Here is a 22876-nt window from a genome sequence, read left to right as displayed (position 1 = left end):
CGGCAGGAGGGTGCAGGGGTGCAGCAGGAGAGGGCATGAGAAGTCGCACATGCCCTCGGTGCTGTGCTTCGCAGGCCTTGGAGGATCTGTTGGAGAAGAACCATGCCAGGGATGGATGCTGAGCCGTTGCTGCTTGTGGGTAATAGAGTAGAGGGTTAGGGATGTGTACAGGGTCTGGCGTTCAGCTACAGTATAGCATCAGCTTAACTCTGCACACTACCTGAAGACAGCAACATTAACCAGGCTGCTTGGTAATGTTGTAGAAATCACGTTGGTCAGGGTCTGTCACCCACCCAGAGAAAAGCATGTTTGACATTTCTGTCTCTCTGCCCTAACAGAACACTTCCATCTGCAGTCAGAATCTCTGATAAAACCCCTAATGCAAACGATTTCACACCAGCACTACAGAGTCCGTGTTGATGTGATTCAGGCCACTGGAGCAGTGATACAGTTTGGAAATGGAAAGTCTGTGGATGATGTTCTCTCTCATCTGGCCCAGAGATTATTTGACGAGATTCCCAAGGTGTGCTTTGCTTTGCTGGATTTATTTTACATCTGGTTTAGGATGTTTTTGGTTTTTTTCTCTCCCTCCCTCACCTACCGCCCTCCCTATTTTCAGCTTTCATTCATTCACTTGAGATGTGTAAATATGACACACACAGGCTTTGTCAATTGTAAGCTGTCCAAAACTAAGGCTGGTGACCTGTGCAGCTGCTGTCTAATTCTGCAGGCCACTGAAATGTGTAGGCACCTTTTTATTTTAATGAGTACCTTCAATTTCTGTCTTAAGTTCTGCTGTCAGATCTCTCTGAGACTTGATTCTGTGGCCATTTCAGATGCTTAGCAAATATTTCTGGTATTGGTTCCTTCATAAAATGCAAGTGGGGCAGTAATTCTCTGTTAGGTCTGTATCTTGTCTTCCTCTTGGAGACGGACTTCTGTGCAGCAGGCTAAGACTGAGCCAGAGTGAGAACACAAGAGGGAGCATCATACCTTGCATGTTACTTCAGATGCTTCCTGCAAGTGAGGAAATCCTGGGTCCTTGTAATTTCTTCTGAGGTTATCTATGCACTCTCCCAAGTCTTATGTACTGAAAGCAAATATTATTTTTTCACTTTTCTGGTGTTTTCCTGACAGTTAACATAGTCTGTTTGTGGCCGTGTAGGTTCGGCACGCTCTAACAGCCGTCGTTGGAGAATGGCTGTTGCACCTAAAAGACAGATACTCCTATTTCCACAAGTTGATCCCTCTGTTACTTGGCAGCTTTGCTGATGAAATTCCTGAAAACACGTAAGCAGAATGCCTTTTTTATTTTTTCTCTCTAAATAGTTGTTGTGCATGAAAGTGTTCTGTGTTCACAGATGTATTGCTTGGAGGAAAAAAAAAAACCTTTTTTTTTTCCCAAGTTCAAAATTATAGCATTATCTTTAGTAACTTTTATGGTATTGTCCTTTTATGGTAGATGCAAGTAAATGTGAGGGAGATGAAGACAGAGAGGTACACGTAGACAGAATTATTCTTTGGAAGAGGTGAATTCTGCTCACCGAGTACAAAAGAAGCATAAACTTTCAACTTAATGTGTCTAGGTTAAATGGCAAGAATGCTTCCCATCCTTCCAGCTGTATTTTAGAAGCTAGAGTTTCCAGAATTTTTATTTTCAGATGCTTTTCTTTTGGATGTGTGATGGTATGAAACTCTTCTTTTGTGTCTAGAAAACTGGCTCAGACTTATTGGGAAGAGATAGGCTTGCAGTGGGAGAAGGAGAATGAAGAAGATCTGAAGGATAAGATGGATTTTAGTGTTTCACCAGCTCATTATCCCAAAGGAGGTAAGTGTTGCACTGGAAGTGGGTTCTACTTCCTGAATAATCCCTGAGAGCTGCAGTGCAGTATTGGCAGCAGAGCAGGGTGTGAGATGTGGTATTAGTCAATGTATAATGGTAGCATACATAAAAACATAACATATAGCTTATATATAAAAGTTATTAATGTTAAATTTAAATTTTAACCCCCATTTGTTCAGTAACTGCCTTCAGTGTTTCCATTAATCCCAAAATGCATTTTGGAGAAAGAGTAAATGAAAATGCCTGTGCTGAAAAGGAGAAAGCAGTGATGCAGAAGCAGCAGAAAGTTGTACATTAGCCAACAGCCAGGTGGGGAATGGGCATGGAGGCGACTGGAAAGGAGGGGAATGGGCATGGAGGTGACTGGAAAGGAGGGGAATGGGCATGGAGGCAACTGGAAAGGAAGGCAGGGTGAAAGAACCTGTGAGCTGAGTCCTTGAATAATGAGAACTGGACACAGCATTAACGATCCACAGGATTGGCATGGGAAAAGAATTTGCAGTCAACTGTTCTCAGACTGATTTGTGAGAAACTGGGATGCTAACTGAAATCTGCCAGTGTACATGAAGAACATGGCAACAGAAACAACAGTTTCCTTTATCATACACACAACCCCAGGATATGCAGCATCAGTAGATAACTTTTTACTACTGCATGATTTATAGGTAGCTTTAAAACGTTATGTTTGCAGTAGCTTGGAGCTTATTTCTTGTCTCAGGTTCATAAAGTTAATGTTTAAGAACATGTGTTTTGGTGAGAAAGAGGGTTTTGATGGGTCATTTATCGATTTTCATACTCATATTTAGCAAAACAAAAACTCCTTTGGTGTGAGAGAACAGGTTCATGCTTGACTTGTGCCTACGTGACAATCCCATCACAGGATACCCAGCAGCAAAATCCTTTCCATGACAGTGGGTTCTGGAGTCCACCCTGCTTTGAAATTACACTTTTTTGGGGTGGGTTCTTTTTTTGTGTGTGTGTGTGGTTTTTTTCTTTTTTCCTTTAAAGTTTTTTTACTCAGTAATGCTTGAATGAAAGGGGAAGCACTTCATAATGGTGACTGGTTTGACAGAAGTGTTTAGCTTTGAAGACAGGCAAGTTGATCTTTTAGCCTTCCCAACTTTTTTTTTTCTTTCTTCCTTATTTTGTATATAATATTCCCTCAGGGATTTGTAAATGGTGAAGAATGCTTTTACTTCCATCAACGATGGCAGAGGCATGTTTTTTTTTCTGGCAGTCATAGAATATTTTAACATACATAAATGCATGAAGTTGAGAGTTTAAGCTCCAGTCACTTTTTTTGCAATGACCGTGACATAGTGAAGGTCACAAAAGGCTTCACACCATAGCCCTTGAAACAGTTGTTACCATTTCTGTTGCTAATGCTGGTACCTTGTTCAGTTTTCTCTAGGTGTATGTTGGGTTTTGGGTGTGTACAGTGCTTTGGTTTTTTTTTAGAAAGGGGCATCTATCAATTTCTTCATAATTAAACAATATGTACTTTCTGAAGTAATCTTTTTAGCACAATAAATACACTTCAAAAATTCGGGCAGTGTTCCAGCCCTGCATTTAGTTGGCTTTTCATCCATCTTGCCTGATGGCATGATGCAGTTAAGGCTTGAATGCATAGGTTAATGGCTGGATTTGGTGGTCTTAAAGGTCTTAATATTAGGACAAGAGGAGATAGCCTCAAGTTGCAGCAGAGGGTTTTTAGGCTGGATATTAGGAAAAATGTCTTCCCTGAAAGGGTTGTCCAGGGCTGGCCCAGGCTGCCCAGGGCAGTGGTGGAGTCCCCATCCCTAGAGGAGTTGAAAACCACCATGTGGTCCTGAGGGACATGGTTTAGTGGTGACCTGTCAGTGCTGGGTTAATGGTTGGACTTGATGATCTTGAAGGTCTCTTCCAACCAAAGCAGTTATATGATTCTGTGTTTCCATATGTACACACAGATATATCTGCATAACTTAAGAATATTTTGAAGAAATGACCTGATAATCTTGGACTTGAGTCCCAAGATAATGGAGACTTTAAGATACAATTTCCTGCTGTGATGCTTATTTTTACTTCCAAAGTTTGTCTTAGTAATGATTAGGCTTTATATGACAAAAGAGAAGAAAAATGAGAGGAAAGGGTGATTGTCTACTTAATCTTACAGATATGAAACTCTATCAGAGATGCTAGTATACCTTAGTTTCAAGTAATAATTTGTGGTATCCTACCACAGACTGTATCTGGATGAGTTGCTATTCTGTGTGTACTTCCCCGTTCTTCCCCTTCCACAAATATTTTTTTAATATGATAAGGATGTAGTCTAACATTTTGTTTGCTTTTTTTTTTCTGATTTATTTAATGTAGCAGAATATCTTTTTACAACTGTGAGTTTATATTACATTTTACTTAACTATCTTCGTCCAGCTGTCAAGCTAATGGACTTAACATATGAGGCCCCCTGTGCTTTGATCTCACAATGACAGATATTGCAAGTCAGAGGAAGAATAGAGATAGAATTCATACCTGGTGTCATCCAACCAGCTGAATAGCTTTCCACTGAGCAACAGCAGTCATTGCCTTAGGATACAGGTGCAGACAGTTTATAGCAGGGAAGTCTTTGACAGGAGTAGCTACAGGGGTAAATGCCTGTATTTGAACATCTGAAATGAAGGAACTGGCAATAAAGAATGGTCAAAATTCTTTAAACAAAATTCTGCCTCAGGTCAAGTAGGATGCCAGTCTGTATTTGCTGTCTAAAGTTGATTTCTTTATTTGACCTTTTGCTATTTGTTGTCAGTTTTCATAATCCAAAATGTTATCCTCCACTGACAAAAGCAGCAGCAATTCACGCCCTGATGCATGAATTTTCATTTTTTTCCTACTCTAGGTATTTTACAGGCATTTCTGTAAGCTTTTTGTGTTCTTCAGGCTGTTCTACTTTAGTCTGTTTTCCTCTTAGCATTTGGGCCCATGCAGGAAAATCTCCTGAGATAATTCATTTCCTTTCTGAGCATTTGCAGGAGAACTCTGTACCAGCAGTAAAAAATGCACTCACACATCCATTGGGTTTTGACATCACATAACATTTCTTTCCTAAACCACTTTATGAACATTGTGAGTGGCAATTACAAAGTGGTGGTTCTCAGAGAACAGCTTTTCAGGTTTTGTTTCTACATAGGCATGTGCAGTATAAAGGAAGAAGGATGCCTGTGGGAATAGTCTCTAAGACGTTTGTTGCAGTTCTTCGGAAAGCACTGTCATAGCTTTATGTGCAAAGCGTGGAAGAGGTTTAATAGGTGCTTGTGATGTTGGTCAAGCTGCTTTTCTGAGTCTCTGAGATTTATAAGTGAGCTAAGATGTAAATTTGATGATTACCAAGTCAAGACAGTGAGCAGTTGTTAGGAAAGGCAAGTTTATTAGTTCTCTAGAAACCTGCATCCTTTATTGAGGTAGGGAATATCTATTTGTTCACTTTGGGGTTTTGTTTAAAACCAGAAGTTAACAACAAAACCCTACTTTCTACAAAGTCTTAACAAATTAAATTCAATCTAAAAAAAAAGTACATATTCTCCTCCCTCAATTCCTGTATATTTTTTCATACTGTTTTGAAATGTATTATTTAATATGTAAATTGGACAGAGATAGAAGAGGCACATCAGTGAGCAGCTTTTCCTGAAAAGCCTTAGAGAAGAGATCATGTAATGTCTGTGATTTTCAAACTCCTATGAGTTTGGTGGCCTGATCTGTTAGACAGCACTTGTACAAGTCATAATGCCCTTTCTACTTCTAATTCCCCAGATACACCTTTAACCTTTTCCTTTAGAGGGCACAGCTGACATTGTCTGTTTTACTGCACTTCATGTCCTGTGTACTATTTGTGACTTCTACCTCTCTTTCCCCCTCCAAATTATGTTTAAATCTGAAAATAAATTTTCAGAGAGCTGTGTAGATTTTAAATTCTGCAATAGATATTAAAGAAATGTAACTTGCACAGGTAAATTCCTCAGCAGCATTTGAACCTGTTGTCCCACACTGAAGCAGACGCCCCTAGCTCTTACCTTGGGGCCTTTAAACTTTTCTAAGGATTAATGTGCATTGGCTTTTCCTCTGATATTTCTGTTGCTTTTTGGTTTATTTTTGTTTGTTTGCTTGTTTGTTTTTCTTCTAGTGACTCGACCAGGACTAGGTTGTCGGGAACTTGTGTCAAGAAACCTCTCCAAAATTCTTCCAGGTCTCTGTCATGATATAACAGACTGGGTTGAAAGCACAAGAATAAAAGCCTCCCAGCTTCTCTATACATTATTGCTGCATGCAGAGGATCACATAACACAACACATGGAGCTACTGCTTAGAACTTTGTACCAAGCATGCTTGGATGAAGAAACTGAAGTGGTTAAAAATGTAAGTTTAATCTGTTAAAGTATTGCACACTGAATAAAGAGCGTGTTCTTCATAGTCCTGAGTCCATCTTCTGGGGGTTGACCTTACCTTAGGTTACTGGAAATTGCCCATGACTGAAGGATCAGGCTTGGGTTTTTGTGGATGTTAGAAACGTGTGAACATTATATTTACTTACTTATGTCAAAATAGATGTGTTCTTGTATTACTGGATGGAGGTAGTCCAACCAACATCAGAAAAGCTTATTTCCTAAGTCAGACTTTTCTTTTAAGTTCCTGCTGCCAGTTGAGCTATATACCCTGTGATATTAATTTCTGAAATCATCCTTTTTTTTTTTTTCCCCTACAATTTTATTCTTTAGTCTTTCTTAGTACAATTCTTTCCCTTAATTTTTCCTGGATTTTCCTGGATTCCTCCCTTTCCCCAAATTCTTAGTCTGTTATCCCCTTTTAGCTATTCCACCGCTTCTACCTCCCCTTTCAGAACCAGCAGCTGACCTTTAACTCTGTTACTTTATGGTGAGATTGAGCTTCTAAACTAAGCCAGTCACACAGGGATCAGCAGTAGAAAGAAGTAAATCTGCTCTCAGAAGTCATCTTGCTGGCTCAAAAGGGGATGCATGTGCCTTAGGAAATCAGTGCCCCAGAACTGATATTCTAAGAGGTATGGCACTGTGGGTATACAGCTTTTGAGGTTCCTTAGTGCTTGTATAAAATACATAAGAAAACTTACACAGAAGAATAAATCCACATGGCCCTGCTGTCCTGATCAAATTTCCCATCTAGTGCTTGTTGCTAGAGATATAAATTCCAAAGTATGTGTTCAAGCAGCACATAGTTTTCCCTTGCCTTTTTTTGACTATACTTCTCTCTTAGAATTCTGCCACTAATCTTCTCACAGGTGCTTCCAAGAGATTTACTCCCAATTAGGAGATGTTTTCTGTATTCAATTTTACTCTTCCTTGCACCAAAATTTAAGCTTCATCAACTTTTGCTTGTAAATGCCTTCTATCTCTTTAGTGATGCTGATTTCCAGGGTACTGTGATTATCTCCTTTATTGTTTGTCTCTGTAGAACCTCTTTCAGAGAACAGCCACCTTGGAAAATGTGTATATCCTTCTCATTTGGTATTATTAGGTGGGAGATGTGCAAGAGTGAAAGACCAGATGGTCTCTTATCCTTTTTCCCTTTTTTAAATTTTTTCCCTGTTAGAATGAGTAGATAATTGATTCATACAAATAAATCAATTTGGTTTTTTTGAACTGTTTAATTCTATTGTCCTTTTCCAGTTTTCAGAGCACTGAAAGTCTTTCTCTTTATGGCAAATGAGGAGGGGAAGGAGGAGGATAGGGTTCACATTTACACAGAATATGTTACAACTATTTTGAGTCTTCACCCTTGTGAAAAGAAACAGCTGTATATAGTGCAGGTTTAAACTATGGCTACATGACTAAAAAAAATATAGAATGATTCAAGTACTAATTAGGTGCAATTAAAAATGCATGGCTAAATCACTAGACTAAAAAGTATATACAAAAGGAAATAAGCTTTCAAGTTTGGGGAAATGAGCCAACCATTAAATGCATTAGGAAGAAATGTTCCTCTTACACAGGTAAGGGTGCAGGAGTTGACTACATCATTATTCATGCATAAGATTGTAAATATTTTCCATCAGTCAGGGAGTAAGCTCTGGTGTGATGGTATTTCATGTGGAATGCAACATACTGATGGGTGAGTAGAATAAAGAATGTAAATATCATGGGAACACATAGTAATTTAAACCTTTTTGGTTAAAGGAGTAGGGGAAGCTGCCCACTGCTTCTATCTCTATGGCAGTGCTTCCACAATAAACCAAATCTGTAATGTTAGTGTCAGAATACAGTACAATAACAAAAATTTCCTTTCTTGCTGTTGCTTTTAATAGATGGGTGGTGAGTGCATTAAGACCATGCCACAGCATTTGGAGGACAAAATGCTAAACCACTAAATCTGCAGCATCGGGTTATTCTAAACTAGAGACTTTATTACACTGAGTTGTACACTTAATTTCTGTGCATTACTTTCTCATGGAAGTTTGTCTGATGCTGAGGAGTGCTGCACACCTTGTTACGTGCTTACAGCACATGTCAGGAAAATTTCTTCCTGCATATAATCGTTACTGAGTGAGTGGAAAAAGCCTACAAGGCAACTGCTGAAGCATTTAAAATAACAGCTGGATTCACAGAAAGAAAAAGCCCATGGTATGTTGAATGAAATTTGTGTTTTCAGGAAAATCCTAAAGTTATCCCTGTTTGTTTTTTTCAGTGTGTGAAAGCAGCAGAATTGATTGGAACATTTGTCAGCCCCAAGGTGTCTGTGAAATTGATCACATCAGCCTTTGAGAAGACACCTAAGGCATCTTGTATAATGGTTCTAACTGCAGTGATTCGAGGTAGCCCAAAAGAAATCTTACAGCCTCATTTGACTCATCTTGGCAACACACTGTCACAAGCTGAAGTCTGTGAACGATCTGAGGAGGTAAAGCTAGCTGGAAAACACACAGCAGACCAAAGTTTTAGACCAATGGTTCTCTCAACTTACTTTTCCCCTTGTTCTCCCTAAATGCTCCCGTTCTTATCCCTCTCTTGCACACCTACAACACCATGTCTAAGGATATAGTTGTGGACATGTGTCTGAGGAAAAAACAGGAGCTTCCCAATCCTTCCTGGGCCATGTTGTGGTCTCGTGGTCAAATCTGTTATTCCCCAGAACTTTCCATCGGTCCATTCTCTCAGCAGGCGTGGGTTCAAGTTTCAGAACTCCTGTAAAAGGCTTCAGATAGTGGGAGGAAAATGAAAAGGCATGACAGGGAGAGAAGAAGCTTTTAGTATGTGCTGTACTAATAGAGCACTACTTTGGCTCGTGCAGAGGCAGAACTGAACATGTTTTGAAATGCCTTGTGTTCACAATCCAAACAAGATTATATATTTTGACCCTCATCAGCAAAAATGACTGAAAACTTTTCACAGTCCACTGTAGTTGTCCTGTCAGGTTTCCTGAGAAAGACGCCCTCTTAATATCATCTTCTAATTTTTGTTTTGTACTTTAACTGTTCCCTGTTCTAAAGGGAAGGTACCAGTCTCTTAGGTGTACATTTAGGAGCATGACTTGTAAACTCTTGGGACCGGTGGCTTCTCTTTAAGTGAGAATCTAGGAGGAAGAATTTATAAATTAGAATTTTGCTCCCAAGTGTACCTTTAACTCATGTCTGAGCCTGCAGACCATTTTCATTTTAGCATTTGAAGAGTATTAATCAATTGCTATACAAGGAGGTGAGAGATTCACTTCAATGAGGAATAGAGATTTTTACCTTCCAGCACCTTTTTTTTCCCCTTCAATTGCTTGGATGTGGAAATAGATCTATTAGAGATGACAAGAATCCTTACAATTTCCCCCTCAAATTAAATCCCAGCTTTCATTCCCCCAAAAGTTTGTTAGGCCCTTGCTCTTAAGATGCCCAAAAAAGGGCCAGTGCTGTGCCTGCAGAGAAGTCTGACTTCATGTCCCTTTAAAACAGTTATTCATGTGCATAGACCCAATCTAGCGTGATAGTCTTCTTGAGCCAATGAAGAATATATGTTTGAAGTTCTTCCCTCATTAGGCCTCTTCCCAAATGGAATATGTACCAGGGATGCAGGAATTAACCTTAATCTCCATGAAGCCTGTGGTGATTAGGAACTCACATAACTGGAAGCACTATAACCTGATTGTTCAAATAACAATTCCCTGAAGTACATCTGCAAAACTGCTATGAGGTTGTAAGCTTAGCACTCCCATTTGGCATTAGATGCAGTAGCTACATTCATCTGCAGCTGAAGCATTTGGTGGACTTCTTCTACCCTTTGGCCTTGTAAAACAATCTTTATTTTCAACACTGAATGCACAGACACTGCTTAGCTAAGGATTGACTAGGTCCATGAGATCCATAACATAATCATTTATGGCTAAGCTATTCCTAGACTTGATTTAATTTTTTTGGAAGTAAATTTGTAATGATGGCCACTACTGTTTGTTGAATGTAATCTGATAGCTTCATGGAGTATCTGATGCACTTTATCACAGAAGTTATTGCAAACTACCTGACAACAATACAAACTTAACTGGTATCAGCTGAATTGAGATAACATGGGTTATATTGCATCAGAGGAGATAAATAGCCTGAGATGCAAACAGACGCTCAGGTTTTCTTGATTTATGTATTTAACCATTAATGCTCCATTCAAAATAGTCAAACATAGAATAATATTTGAAAGAGTTCTAATAAATATGTTATTAATTAACTAGTTGCACTTCAGAATGAGAAAGTGCCCTCGGTAATCATTCCAGAATGCTTTGATGGCTTTCTTCACAGTGGAGCAATTGTGTGATTAAGAGCAGGGTCATTTATTTTGTTAACAGGACAAGGCAAATATGAACAAATGGTCTGGGAGGAACATTATGTTGTATTCTGTAAAAGATAGAATGTAGGTAATCAAAAGAACTCACATGAAATTATCAATGTGTTACCAACTCTAGGGAATTACACAGTGCTCAGGTTTTATTATTGGCATTTCCCATGTCTCTCCCTTGAAGAGAATGTTATATTTTATAGCAAAACATAATAATTTTATGCTTTTGTTAAAAAATAGGTCTTCTATGTGGAGCAGTTGCTTTATTGTGTGCAAGCATTGATTGAAGTATGCCAGGAAGACTGCAAAGAAATTAGTTTACAACTAATGAAAATTTTGGTAACAATAATGGCAATACCAAGTTCTCAGCACCTTAAAGAAAAGGTAAACTATGAGCTGCTTTGATATTTTGTTGTCTTTCTGATTTTTACTATAGATACTTTGTCTAAACAGAACCATAATTCTTGGTCTTGCTGTTAGGTTCAAGCAACAGACATGCTTAACCTAAGAGCTCTTCCACAAGAATCAGTAGAGTTTGAAATGATTTGATGTTGTGACCTGGACTGTACTCTGTCTCCCCATCTTTTGCCATAGCTGAAATTACTTTGGGTTTAGTCTGTTTGAAACAGATCAAGGCAACATCCCAGTCAGAATAGATCTTATTTATACGAGCTAAGAACTTGTACAATGCTACTAGTTTTGTTTGAGGGTTACCTATTTTTCATCTGTATTTGTGTGTGTGTAGCAACCTGTGCCAAAAGTTATATAGAAGTTTAATAGTTAAACATTTAGATAGACATATAACTTCAAAATCATCAGATTCACCCTGTTAGAATGAAAGAAGCATGATAGAATACCTGCATTCTGTGTTTAGTTGTAAGCTGTTCTGCAAAGACCTCTCCCTTTGGCACTGTTCTAGTGGTTGCTTAATATTTAGAAGTTACTGAAGGGTGAAAAAAAATCTATGAATGTTATAATTTTTCAGTGAAAATATTGATGCCTCTGCTTTGCCAGATGACAATTCATGGTCCTTAGGTGCTGCGTCTATTTCCAGTTTGGAGATCTCAGTTTAATGTTGAATCCTAAAATCCACAGGGCTGTAGTTAAGATTAGCAGCAACAGACACGAGGATCATACAGGTTATTTCTTTTATGGAAGCAGCAGAGTTAGGGTGGGACTAAAGTTGAGGTTAAAGTCTAGGGCAACACTGGTGCCAGGAGAGGTGAATGTACTATTACATCTTGCAAACACTGTAAGACTAGAACACACAGTGATGATTTGAAGGCAAATAGTGGCTCCTACATAAGTGTGGTCTGCAGAAACCTGGTTGATACCTGAGCTTGGCTGACATAGCAGGAAAGGATATTACTTGGGTAAAAAATTTAGGAGTTTGCCTTATTGCTACGTCATGCAAGGCTTGTTCACTGGCTGTGGGCTGTGCCAGTGGGATGAATGGCCTGTAGCTAGCCCAGGGCTCTGTGTCTCTCATTGCACATACATGACTAATACAAGAATCAGATTTGGAGTTGGGTTTACAGTTTGGGACAGCAGAGCCTGTAGAATTACATTTCTGCATAACTTTGTTTGAAGGCCCATAGAATTGCAGTATGTGCTGGTTCTGAGAAGGGTCCTAGAATTCAGCTTTATTTTGTGGTCAGTAACACTCAGTATGGGTCTGTAGGCTACAGTTAAAACTGGAGTTTGTTTGTTCTTTTAAGTTGTGTTTAGGTTCGGTTTCAGAATAGATGGCTTGAAGTATGTTACTGGAGCATGGGAAGCTGACAGGTGGATGTGGGCTGCTGCTGAAGATCACTTTACTTGAGTGGATATTAATGAATTAATATTAATGGACGTGGTTTAGACAGAGTTTTGGTACAGGAGGTGTTTAAGAGTTTATGCTTGTTGCTGGATTCTGCAGAGCCTTGGGCATCCTTTTGGTGCTGGTTGGACTGTTGTACTTCCTAGGGGGATATAAGTCACTGGATTATTGTTAAATGATACACAGGAGCACACGAGTGGCCAGGAAAAGCTCAGATTTATTTTTTGACTATTAAAGAACAATGCACCTATAGATCAAGAGCTCTACTAGCCTTTAAAAAGCAATAGTTTCATAATTGATTTTTTTTTGTCTTTAGACAAAGATCAGACTGATTTTTGCAGTAGTTGACCTTTTTACCTCCACACCAAGAATCAAAAGTTCAAATGCTGTAGGAATGCTTTAAAATCAAGGACGTCTGTAGATACCCTGATAATAGATGAGCTTTTTTGGCTAAACATTATCTCACCCCCTTATTTCTCTCTTCCCCTTTCTTCCCCAAGCTAAAATATCAAATAAATCAGCAAGCCATCCCCATGCAGCCCAACTGTGACCTATCCAAGTTGCCTTTTTTCAAACATGCTCCTTAAATGCGGTGGCTATTCTGCTTCCTTTTCTCTTGCTCCCAGGCATGGTATTCCAAAGGCCTGCATAGCATCAGTATTTATGGCCCCATAGTTGACAGCCTGCCTCCAAGAAGGCATACACTTAGAAAACTGTTCTGAAAGAAGTAAAACACAACAAAGCTTGAAACAAGTATTGAAAAGACTTTGCAGGTCAAAGAAGTATGGCACGAAGATCTGTCTCCCGGAGAGCCAGTGCAAGGGTGGGATTCATGGGGGGTTTGTTTAGGTTTTGGGGTGGTTTTTTTTAAACAATCTGTCCACATAAGCCTTGGATAGATGGATCTGGAATGCTTTGCAGTATCTTCTCTGTTTAGCCCTACAGTGGTCTATAAAGTCAGCAGTGTCTGTTTGAAACCTTAAAAATTCAGACTCCTACAAAGAAAGCGGTTTCGTGGAGATAAATCCTGGTTTTCCTGTACAGAAAAGTTTAATCTTCCAAGATGACTGAAAGTTTAAGATGTTCCTGCAGTTACAGATGATTTTTAAAGTTGACAGTACTTTGGATGAGAATCCTTTTTCTCATTAGCCTTTCTTTCAGATAGACGATAGAAAATCTGGCAACAAGATTACATAATTGCAATATTTCAAATTAGTCACAAAGACAAATATGGCTTGAATTTTTAGATTTTTCTTCCCCACTTACAGACTATGAAAACTTCAAAGTGAGCTGCACAAGTTGCAGAAGGCAAAAGTCGTTGTTAAAATAGCTTAAGACCATGTAGAACAAATGTGTTCCATCTAGCTTTACAAGTATAAAGTTGTTGTTCGAAAAGAAGTCTGCATTCAGGATCAAAAGATTTTGAGTACAGACATAAATTACTCAAAAAATTTGCCTTCTAGAACTTCAATTCAGGCTTTACTGGAAGGTTACAGAAGATCCCAGAGGTAGTGGAGACCACAGCTGAAGTGGCCTGCTTGTGAACACCCAGTCTCGCTTGATTTTTGGCCGCTTTGCTTTGTGCCCATCAGTGTTTCTGGCTGCTCTGGGCTAGGGAAAATGACCAAGACCACCAACCGAGCACTTTGGTATCCTGAGGAGCAGTGTGGTTTACAGCCCCAAACAGACTGAGGCTCTGTCAGTTCTTAGAGTCTGTTAAGCAAGTCTTGAGCTTGTCAGTGATTTAACTGCTGACCTGAAGATAAGATTTTGTTTTGTTACCAGTGGCATGTGCTATCTTGGCTCTTCTCTGAGAACACAATAATTAGGATGAAAATAATGTATCATTAAACTTGTTAGCTTTTAAATATAGGAAAGAAAATCGCCTTTGCTGTTTTTTTTTTTAACTGTGAGACGCTTCCTCATGAGAATATATACATCAGTCTATTGGCATATTTAATTTATTCTCTCTTTTTTTGTCAGTTGCAGTCTCAAAACTATTTAAAGAGTTTATTTTACATCACCTGTAAACAATGTATTATTCTGTATCTCTTTTGTTCAATGGAAAAATAGATCTTGCAGATTGTGGTGGGATTAATAATGGAGAGCAGTTTCTGTCTTGACACATTCCATCATGTGAAATGTCCCAATTAATTTAAAGTTGAATTCATATTTTACATGTAAGTTATTCTGAGTTGTTTTGGCTGGCTGGCAGAATGCTTCCAGAGAGGAGAAATCTATTGTGCGGGAGGCAAACCTGCTTTAAGAGTAACCTTTGTCCTTGGCAAATCCAGATATCTTTTTTTTTTTCCCCCCTTAGAAATCTCATTTATTTTCTCCACATCTGGTACTTCCATAATAACATCTTTGTCTGGCAAGTGTTGAGTCTGTATAATCCTAAAGGTCCTAGACATGTTTCAGCTAACTTGTGTGGTTGAGTTCATCTTAAAAATATGCCTACGATTCGTAGTTCCACTGAACCACTTAGAGTCAAGTGATGTCACTGCTCACACTGCAGCCCATCTGCCCCTGCTAGACCTGGCCATGCTGACAACATGTCTTATTTCTCAGTGGGGGTCTAACACTGCCTTGCTCCCCATTCTTGATTCACTGTCCACTGAAATCACCAAGACTATAAATGCTGCTTTCAGCATGCTTTTAATCTTTTCCTTAGAGAAGTTTGTACTTTTCTTTCAGGAATCTTCAGGAACCATAAAAGCAAATTTTCCTTTGCTTTGAAATACATCATCTACAAGTGATTAAGAAAATCTGTGTACTTCCTTGCCAAGCGTGAGCGTGTCTGGATTTCATTTAGTAGTTCTTCTTACCTGTTTTATTTGTACATATTTTATTCGTCTGTCTCATGAAATAGTCTAAATGTAAATATAAAGACAGTATTTCTTATGTAACAGGGGATTTTGGTACTTCTAAGCAAGAGAAATTGAGAATTTCAGACTGAACCTACCCAACTACTGTAATTAGAGTCTCTTGCATAATTAAAATTGGGGGTGAAAATAAAAGGGCGGGGAGGGGAAATACCATGTCTGCTCTGAGCTGCAACAGCAACCTTTTAGAAGCTGCTGTATCCTGCTAGATGAGACTATGAGAAGTTCCCTGTGTGTTAATGTTTTAAAGCATCCTTAAATTAAGGAGGAAAAACACTGCGTCTTTAAAACCAGCAAGAGCATTTTTATGATGTAGTTCGTTTTTGGAAGGTTTTCACGTGAATTAGACATTCTTTCATTTTGCTGTTACATTGTTGTGTTCCTCATGAGTTTGTTTTGAAATCAGGACAAATGTTTCACTGTTTTTTAAGGGTAATGGATGTAGTATAAGCAGACATTAAGTATCAGTCTTGATTGTCCAAGGAGAAACTATGTAAAACTTGTGGCCCTTCTATTCTTAAAGTACAATTATGAGTTTTAAAAGCTTTTCTTTCTTTTATAACATTGTTTCAGTTAAGAAAATGTGCCCTATCACTATTTCAACAGGTAGAGGCAACAATGTCTTCATTAGCTGAAGCGCAGGGACTGGATAGTTTTCTTTGCCTCTACAAACAGCATATATTTCAGCTTCTGGAGGGGGTTTCAGTATCCTGTGATTCTTGGACATGCTATTCTCCAGAAATATTACAGTTAGAGGTCATCGCAACTCATTCAGGTATGACTGGCTTAGTAGTGCTAAAAAAAAATAGTCATAATCTCCATAGCCTGCAGATTGTTTTATAATGAATAGTGTAAGATTCAGAAAGTTCACAAATTAATATGATGGAAAGCAAAACCAAAATGTTGAAGCAGCTCAAATTCCAAAAGACTCCTTGGCTGCAAGGAGCATGCTGAAAGTACTTATGGAAGAGTTTGGGTTTGTGTAAATGAAATAAATAAGGCTTATGGGGAGATGAAATGATGTAGCTTCTGTCCAAAGATTTATCTGTTTTTTCCATCTATTCTCTAGTCTTACAAAAGGTACTATAGTTCTGTACAAATGTTTCCTCATTATGTTCTTCTGCATGTTGCTGTGTGTAGATCAGTGAAACACTTTGGCATTCATTCCCCTAGCTGCAGATCTGCCCAGGGAATGTCCCTCAGATGCAGCTCTCCAGACTGCATCTACAGGAGGGGCACATGGAGACAGGCAGGTCTCTTCACCTAGGCACCCCTTTTAGGATGATTAAACTGGAAAGTCCTGTTTATTTGGGTTTTACCTTCTGTTAGTTAGAGGGGATGCAGACAGCTACTTCAGCTGCAGGTGAAGTATTATTGCCACTGAAGCAGATTAAATGTGGACTGGTAAGTTTTACAGGACTGTATTTTCTTCATTTAATCCTTGAATCTCAAAAAAAGCCTCTACAAACCTATGTGAAGCACCCACTTGCTGGTGTGTGCAGCAACCAGCACAAGCACTATTTTCTTCCTCTGTGTGAAAGAACAAAAAGTTTTTTCAGTACAAGAGCTGAGAGGCCAACTTCTCTGTGTATTTGTGCTCCCATTTCCATGACTGAGGGACTTCTAGGCAGTTGCCTCTGTTTTCCTTAATGCTAAATAAATCATTAAATGTCTGGGCAAACATTTTGGCTTGCACCCAACACTGGTAATATGCTATTGTCTGTGTTTTCTGTCTGACACAACAGCTCCTAGAGCTATTTTTTTTCCTTTTCATTCCCACACATCTTGTTGTTGTTAATCAATTTCATCAGGTTTATTTATTTCAAATTTCTCAGTTTTTACTGGTTTTCACAAATGTATGCTTAAGATTAAATTAGCCATGAAATTCATTTAGTTTATTTTCTATCTGTTGAATTTACTGTTATCAGTTTGATATAATATTAGTGTCTTTTAAATGTCTAAGATCTCACAGGAAGCAATGTATTTTGGATTAATGCAGTGAAAATAAAGACCTATTTGTTGGCAAAGAAACGCAGCAAACTTCAGATCAACACCCTGTATTGCTTCAGTCTAGACAGTAAAGATTTTAGGGGTTTTTAATTATTGTTTTAAATATTAGATTTCTAAATATTAAATGCTGTTGAACTTGATTTTGGAGTCTTGAATGCTTCAGTCTGCCCATTCCATGTGTGAGGAATATTCTTGTCATCAGCAATGCCAGTGTTGTGTCTCCTTCTGGGAGGATTTTCTTAGTGACTGGAGTTGAATGGAATGTGCATCACAAGGATGCAAAGCTGAGGAAAGTATTTCATTGCAAACAGAGAGCATAAAGAGCATTCTATGGCAAGAAGCTTGCAGGGTACAGCGTGCATATAGTTTATATGTATTCTTCCTCTTTAAAACCATGCAGATGTTAATCATTATAAAGGAGAAAGGCACAAACTTCCTTCTTTTTTGGGAAAATTACTTCTTCCAATGTTGGGATAACAACTTGGGATTTTTTGTTTGTTTAGTGGTGAAAATAATTCATCATAGGATATGAGAATGTTAACAAACTAGATAATGAATTTGGAAAATATTTTTGTTTCAGATAGTCTCTAACAAGATAGATTCTCTTGTAAAATGCAGATAAACATCATTTAAACATGGAGAAAGACTACCACTCCAATAATTCTTATCCAAGTGTTGGAGGCAAACCCTTCCAGACATGCCCTTTCCTGTGCCTCTGGGAGTCACAAACATCTTCCCTTGAATGCTGCATGTGGAAAAATTTGGAAGAATTAAAAATCATACTTACTGGTGTCATGGTCATACCACGCTCAGTATAATTTTTCATTAAGTTCAATAAAACCAAAACTTTGTGCATAGCCTCAAGCTTTCAGGGCTACATAGGGAGCAGTGTTAATCCCCCTCCAGATGCATTAGTCTGCCCCAAATGCCATCTGGTACTGCTGGTCCCAGCAGCCAGTGGGTGTCATTGACACCTCCCTGCTCCGTAATGCGGCGTGGTGCAGCAGTGCCAAGCTGCCTAAGAGAGATTTTGGGTAAACTGAGCTTCAGGGGGCACCCTGCTGCCACGGCTGAGGCTGTGGCTACCCGAGCCCGTGGAGACTTCCCTCAGTATTTGCAGACTGCCTGATGTGGTGTAACGTGGCTAGCATGGATCAACAGCTGCCCTGCACGAGTGGAGAGTTCAGTACTATTTTTATAGCAGGCATACTACAGATTTTAATGCATTTGTCTATTAAACATCTTAATAGAACTCGGTACTCTGAAATAAGTCTCCTATGTTTATTTTCTAGGTCCTGTCATAGGTGGAGCTCTAAATAACCTTATGCTCATTCTTAAGACGTGTCTTCAGCCAAACAAAGATCCCCAGATGCGGTTAAAACTTTTCACTGTTTTATCCCAGTTGCTCCAGAGAGCAAATGAAACTGTCAATTCTCAGGGGTAAGTGGAGTTCTAATCTCACACAGCTGTTTGAGCACTACAGTGGCATTAAAAAGTAATAACCATGGTAGTTATTTAACCTCTATAATTGTGTCCATGTTAGCATGTCTGGAAGAAGGACTTTCCCACCATCTTCTACACCATATTTTTCTTGCTGTATTTTTTAACAATGCTTAGAAGAGCAGAGTGCAATAACTTTAAAACAATTATAAATAAATAGAAATCTGGACTTCCTCCACTGTAGTCTTCCTACTCCTGCCAGTATGGAGAACTGAAATTAATGTCATCCAGATCTGGATAGTTTTGAAAAAATTAAAGAGCTGTAGCTGAAAAAAAAGAAGTTTGAAAGCTAAAATGGGGATTTTTAGCAAATATATGGGGAGAAGGGGATAATTCTTTCCTTTTTTTTTTTTTTCTCCCAGATAGCTCCAAAATCCTTGAACTTTACCTGTAGTCACTGTAAGGAAACAATAAAATACCTCAAAGGATGAGCATGTTAAAATGCCCACGATATAGGACGGTATTTAAAAAGCATTAAACTAAGTGTTTGATAAGGAATTATTACTCTCAGTGACTGAAGATGGAAGTCTCCTGTTGCTTGGCACTATTTATACATTGCAAGTACAATCTAACTATAATTTATGGTGCTTATAAAACCCCTCCATTTATAACAATGCCAGCAGTGGGGCTCTTTTGTCATTATTAATTTAGTCTTACTAGTTGTGCAAACACTTCTGCAAAGTTGTCTTGAATACATAAACCATATCTGCTCTGTTTTTCCCAGTGCCTGCTGCATTTAATATCTAAATGTATTCTGATGCATACTTTCTTCATTTTTAACTCTTTAAAAAAAGCCCAACCAAACAAAGCAAAACCAACAAAAAAAAAAAACAATTACAGGTAGCATTCTTCCTAAGAGTACTTTGATAGCAATGGGCATTTCTGTTTAAAAGTTTTTCTCATGATTCTGATGAGCAAGTCTGCACTCAGTGGGCATTCTGATATGTTGAACGTTCATTTGGGTTCCATGAGGCTGTGTTAGTATAAATGTATATGTGTTTTTACCATTTTTAGATCTATTTAGTGTATACATGGCCTGCATCCTATAATGGGGGGAGGAGGAGGAACCCTGGTGTTGCCATTCAGTGGGGGATTCTAGGGAAGCTCAAGAGCCTTTGCTAACAAATCCCATAATAGATTTTTGAGCTAGTGTGCTTAAGATGGAATATAATTAAGCTGTCCTTTTTTAATGGAAAGCTTTTGCACCAAATGTGTTCTGTTTCCACATTATCAGAATCCAATCTTAAAATTCATATTCATATGAAAAATCTATTTGTATTCAATGGATTACTTGTTTAAATAATGGTGTAACTGAGTGGTAGTTACAAGATAAGTGTAGATATGCAAGAATCTTCCTAAGAGAAAGAAAGAAAAGCACTTTGAAAACTATTTTAAGTGGTCTGAGATCTGACTATTTGTTGTAAGCTAATCTGTTATATCTCAGATCCGTATCATCTAACTGAGAATGCAAAGGCCATGGAGCCAAGAGATGTCCTCTCATATGCTCTGTGATGCCCTGAACAAAACAATAGTACTTATTAAGTGGGTAATAATGTATTTCAGTCTAAAAATGGAATAATGCAACTCTCTCCTATCTATTTATTTTCTTTTATGGCTGAATTTTAGTGTCCTTTATTTACTGCAGAATACATTATTAGCTCCTGCTCATCTACCCTACAACCACATTTATTATTTTTTACATTTTTTTTTTTTTAACAACATTAAAGATGTTCATTCTTTCAAATTGTTTAATCAAGTTCAGACATGGTCAACAAGTTAGTCTCACTGGCATTTCTTCTCTATACATCTTCTGTTATCTGCTCTCCTGCTCTTCCTCCTTCAAAACAGCATTACAGGTTATAATATGAAGAACACATATAATATGAAGAACTGAGCTAAATTCTCCCTTTCATTATGATCTACAGAAAATCATTTAGACTGCATCTAAGCAGTATGACAGGTTCATTATGTGGCATGCTGCAGAGTCCTGACCCGCAGAGCTCCTGACTAAGGTGACTAGGAGGTAGAAAGAATTTCTCCATTAACACATAGCCTTATTCAGTCTTTGTTTCTCACCTGTACAGCAGCATTGGTAGCACTTCTCTATCTGGAAGTCTCTGAAGTGCTCAGGTTAAGTGTATTAATTTAGGTCATGTAGGTACTGCTGGCAGAAAGATGATCAGTGCAGGGCTGGAGAACATCATCAAAGGGTAAACTTTTGTTTTGGCAGTAGTCAAAGACTTCAGAAAGTGCAGTCACTTAGAAGAAACTTAGCTGAAAAGTAAAAAACACTGAACAGAATTAGTTCTGTTCAAGCTCAAACCAGGACAGTAAAAAAAATCTGTCTTCTGCAACCCAGTCCTTTGTATAAATAACAGTGCCAAAAAGGGGAAAAAGAAAACCAATGCAATGAGCTGCCAGCTTCACTTGGATTCCCAGGAAAGGGAAATGATCAACGTGGAAAAAATAAAAGAATCTGTTTCAAAGTAATACTCTCAGCAACTACAGCCACACATCACACCAGCTCTCCACAGAGAGCAACGGTGGAGGTTGTTTTGCTCAGGGCAATATGAGTGAATGGCCTTTTGTCAGGATTAGATCCATCCAGGGAGGTTAATAGACCTGTTTGCATGAAGAATGACTCCTGGCTAAGGATGGCTCAGTCTCACTCATAATGAGGCTCTCTGTCCTGAGAACAAGAGCAATGCAATGAATTTTACCAGCAGGTTTATCTTCAAAAACTAAAAAGCAGCAGAGGGAGGTAAATGACTCTTTGAAGTCTTGATCCTACTTACCATGGTCACAGCAAATGCTTTAAGGTAGGAAGTAACACGGAAAGTTTGTGTTTGAAGAGTTGTTTGCAAAACGTTTTGGGAAGTTTTGATTTGTAAAAGCAAGTCTGATTTTGTTTCAAATTACCTGGATTTAGGGTGTTAAGTTTGGAAAAAAACGACCAAAAACATACACACAAAAGAAACAAAACACAGAAATACACAAGCATATAAAGCCAAGTGCAGCAGTGACATAAATGCAGCAAAGGAGCCAATCCAGAACAAAAATGTATAAGAAATAATTAATGTGGAATGAAATTTTAAGCATATAAGTCCATAAATGAGGGTAGCAATTTTAATATAAACCCAAGCTCTGCTTTTTGTATCTGCATAAGAGCTAGGTATTATTGCATGCTCAGATCACACAGTTTTGGTTATTTCATATCTAGCTGAGAATAAAGTCTCAACTCTAAATACAAATAGCACAGACAGGGTATGTTCTTTCAGGGAAATGACTCACTTTTAGAATTAAGTTACATAGATTTACAACAGTAAGATCTGAAAATGGAAAGAGGGAGAATTTAATTGCATCAGCAACAGCAAAAAATACATCTTAATGGTAATGAGAGATAATGTAGTGAAGTAGTAATAAGTTCTGATTACAGAATCACATTCACTGCTGGCAGTAATTTATTTAGCTCCATAAAACATTCTAACAGTTTAGATAGGAAGGCTTTCAGTTATTATGCTAAACACAGTTGTGTGGTCATCTAATTTTGTTTGAGTCTGACACGACTGAGTCAGATAATTGCCAGATATTGCTTTACTGATTCTATTTCAAGGCAGTAGAACAAATATTCTCACAAAGAGCCTAGCAGTATGGTTAACATAACGCTAATGGAATTTACCTTTATGTTTTGACAGATTGGTTTTTCTTTGCAGTTTAACAGAAGGGTTTATTAAAACCAGAAGCAGCTACTGATCAGATAGCACAGCAGCACAGATAGCACAAAGCTGCTTTTTTTTTTAGCTATGGAGCTAAAAAGGAATTTTGAACAATGGTGATTTTTTTTTTTCTGGCAACTTTTTGAACAGAAAATTTTTATTCTCAAAAATATATTTAAAATAATAAACCTAAAGGTTTTGGACAACTTCAGATGTCCCTAATGGGACGTCAGATTTCTTGTTATTACTGAATCTTAAGTGCCACCTGCTGGACAGGAAGCAGGAAT

The 22876-nt window shown here is 38.3% G+C and overlaps 1 protein-coding gene across 1 annotated transcript in view; it reads left to right on the top strand.

The window, feature by feature from the left end:
- Positions 1-49: 49 nt before the first annotated feature.
- Positions 50-22876, top strand: part of HEATR2 (HEAT repeat containing 2) — a 28465-nt gene continuing 5638 nt past the window's right edge. The window contains exons 1-9 of the mRNA XM_008947332.1: positions 50-139; positions 332-523; positions 1166-1290; positions 1713-1828; positions 6003-6235; positions 8537-8749; positions 10900-11043; positions 15970-16138; positions 18666-18813. Of these exons, the coding sequence (XP_008945580.1) occupies positions 50-139; positions 332-523; positions 1166-1290; positions 1713-1828; positions 6003-6235; positions 8537-8749; positions 10900-11043; positions 15970-16138; positions 18666-18813 (1430 nt within the window). The remainder of the gene's footprint in view (positions 140-331; positions 524-1165; positions 1291-1712; positions 1829-6002; positions 6236-8536; positions 8750-10899; positions 11044-15969; positions 16139-18665; positions 18814-22876) is intronic.

Source organism: Merops nubicus, unplaced genomic scaffold, assembly GCF_000691845.1.
Source record: "Merops nubicus isolate BGI_N331 unplaced genomic scaffold, ASM69184v1 scaffold20559, whole genome shotgun sequence".
NCBI classification, from domain to species: Eukaryota; Metazoa; Chordata; class Aves; order Coraciiformes; family Meropidae; genus Merops; species Merops nubicus.
This window is presented reverse-complemented; position numbering and strand designations above follow the sequence as displayed.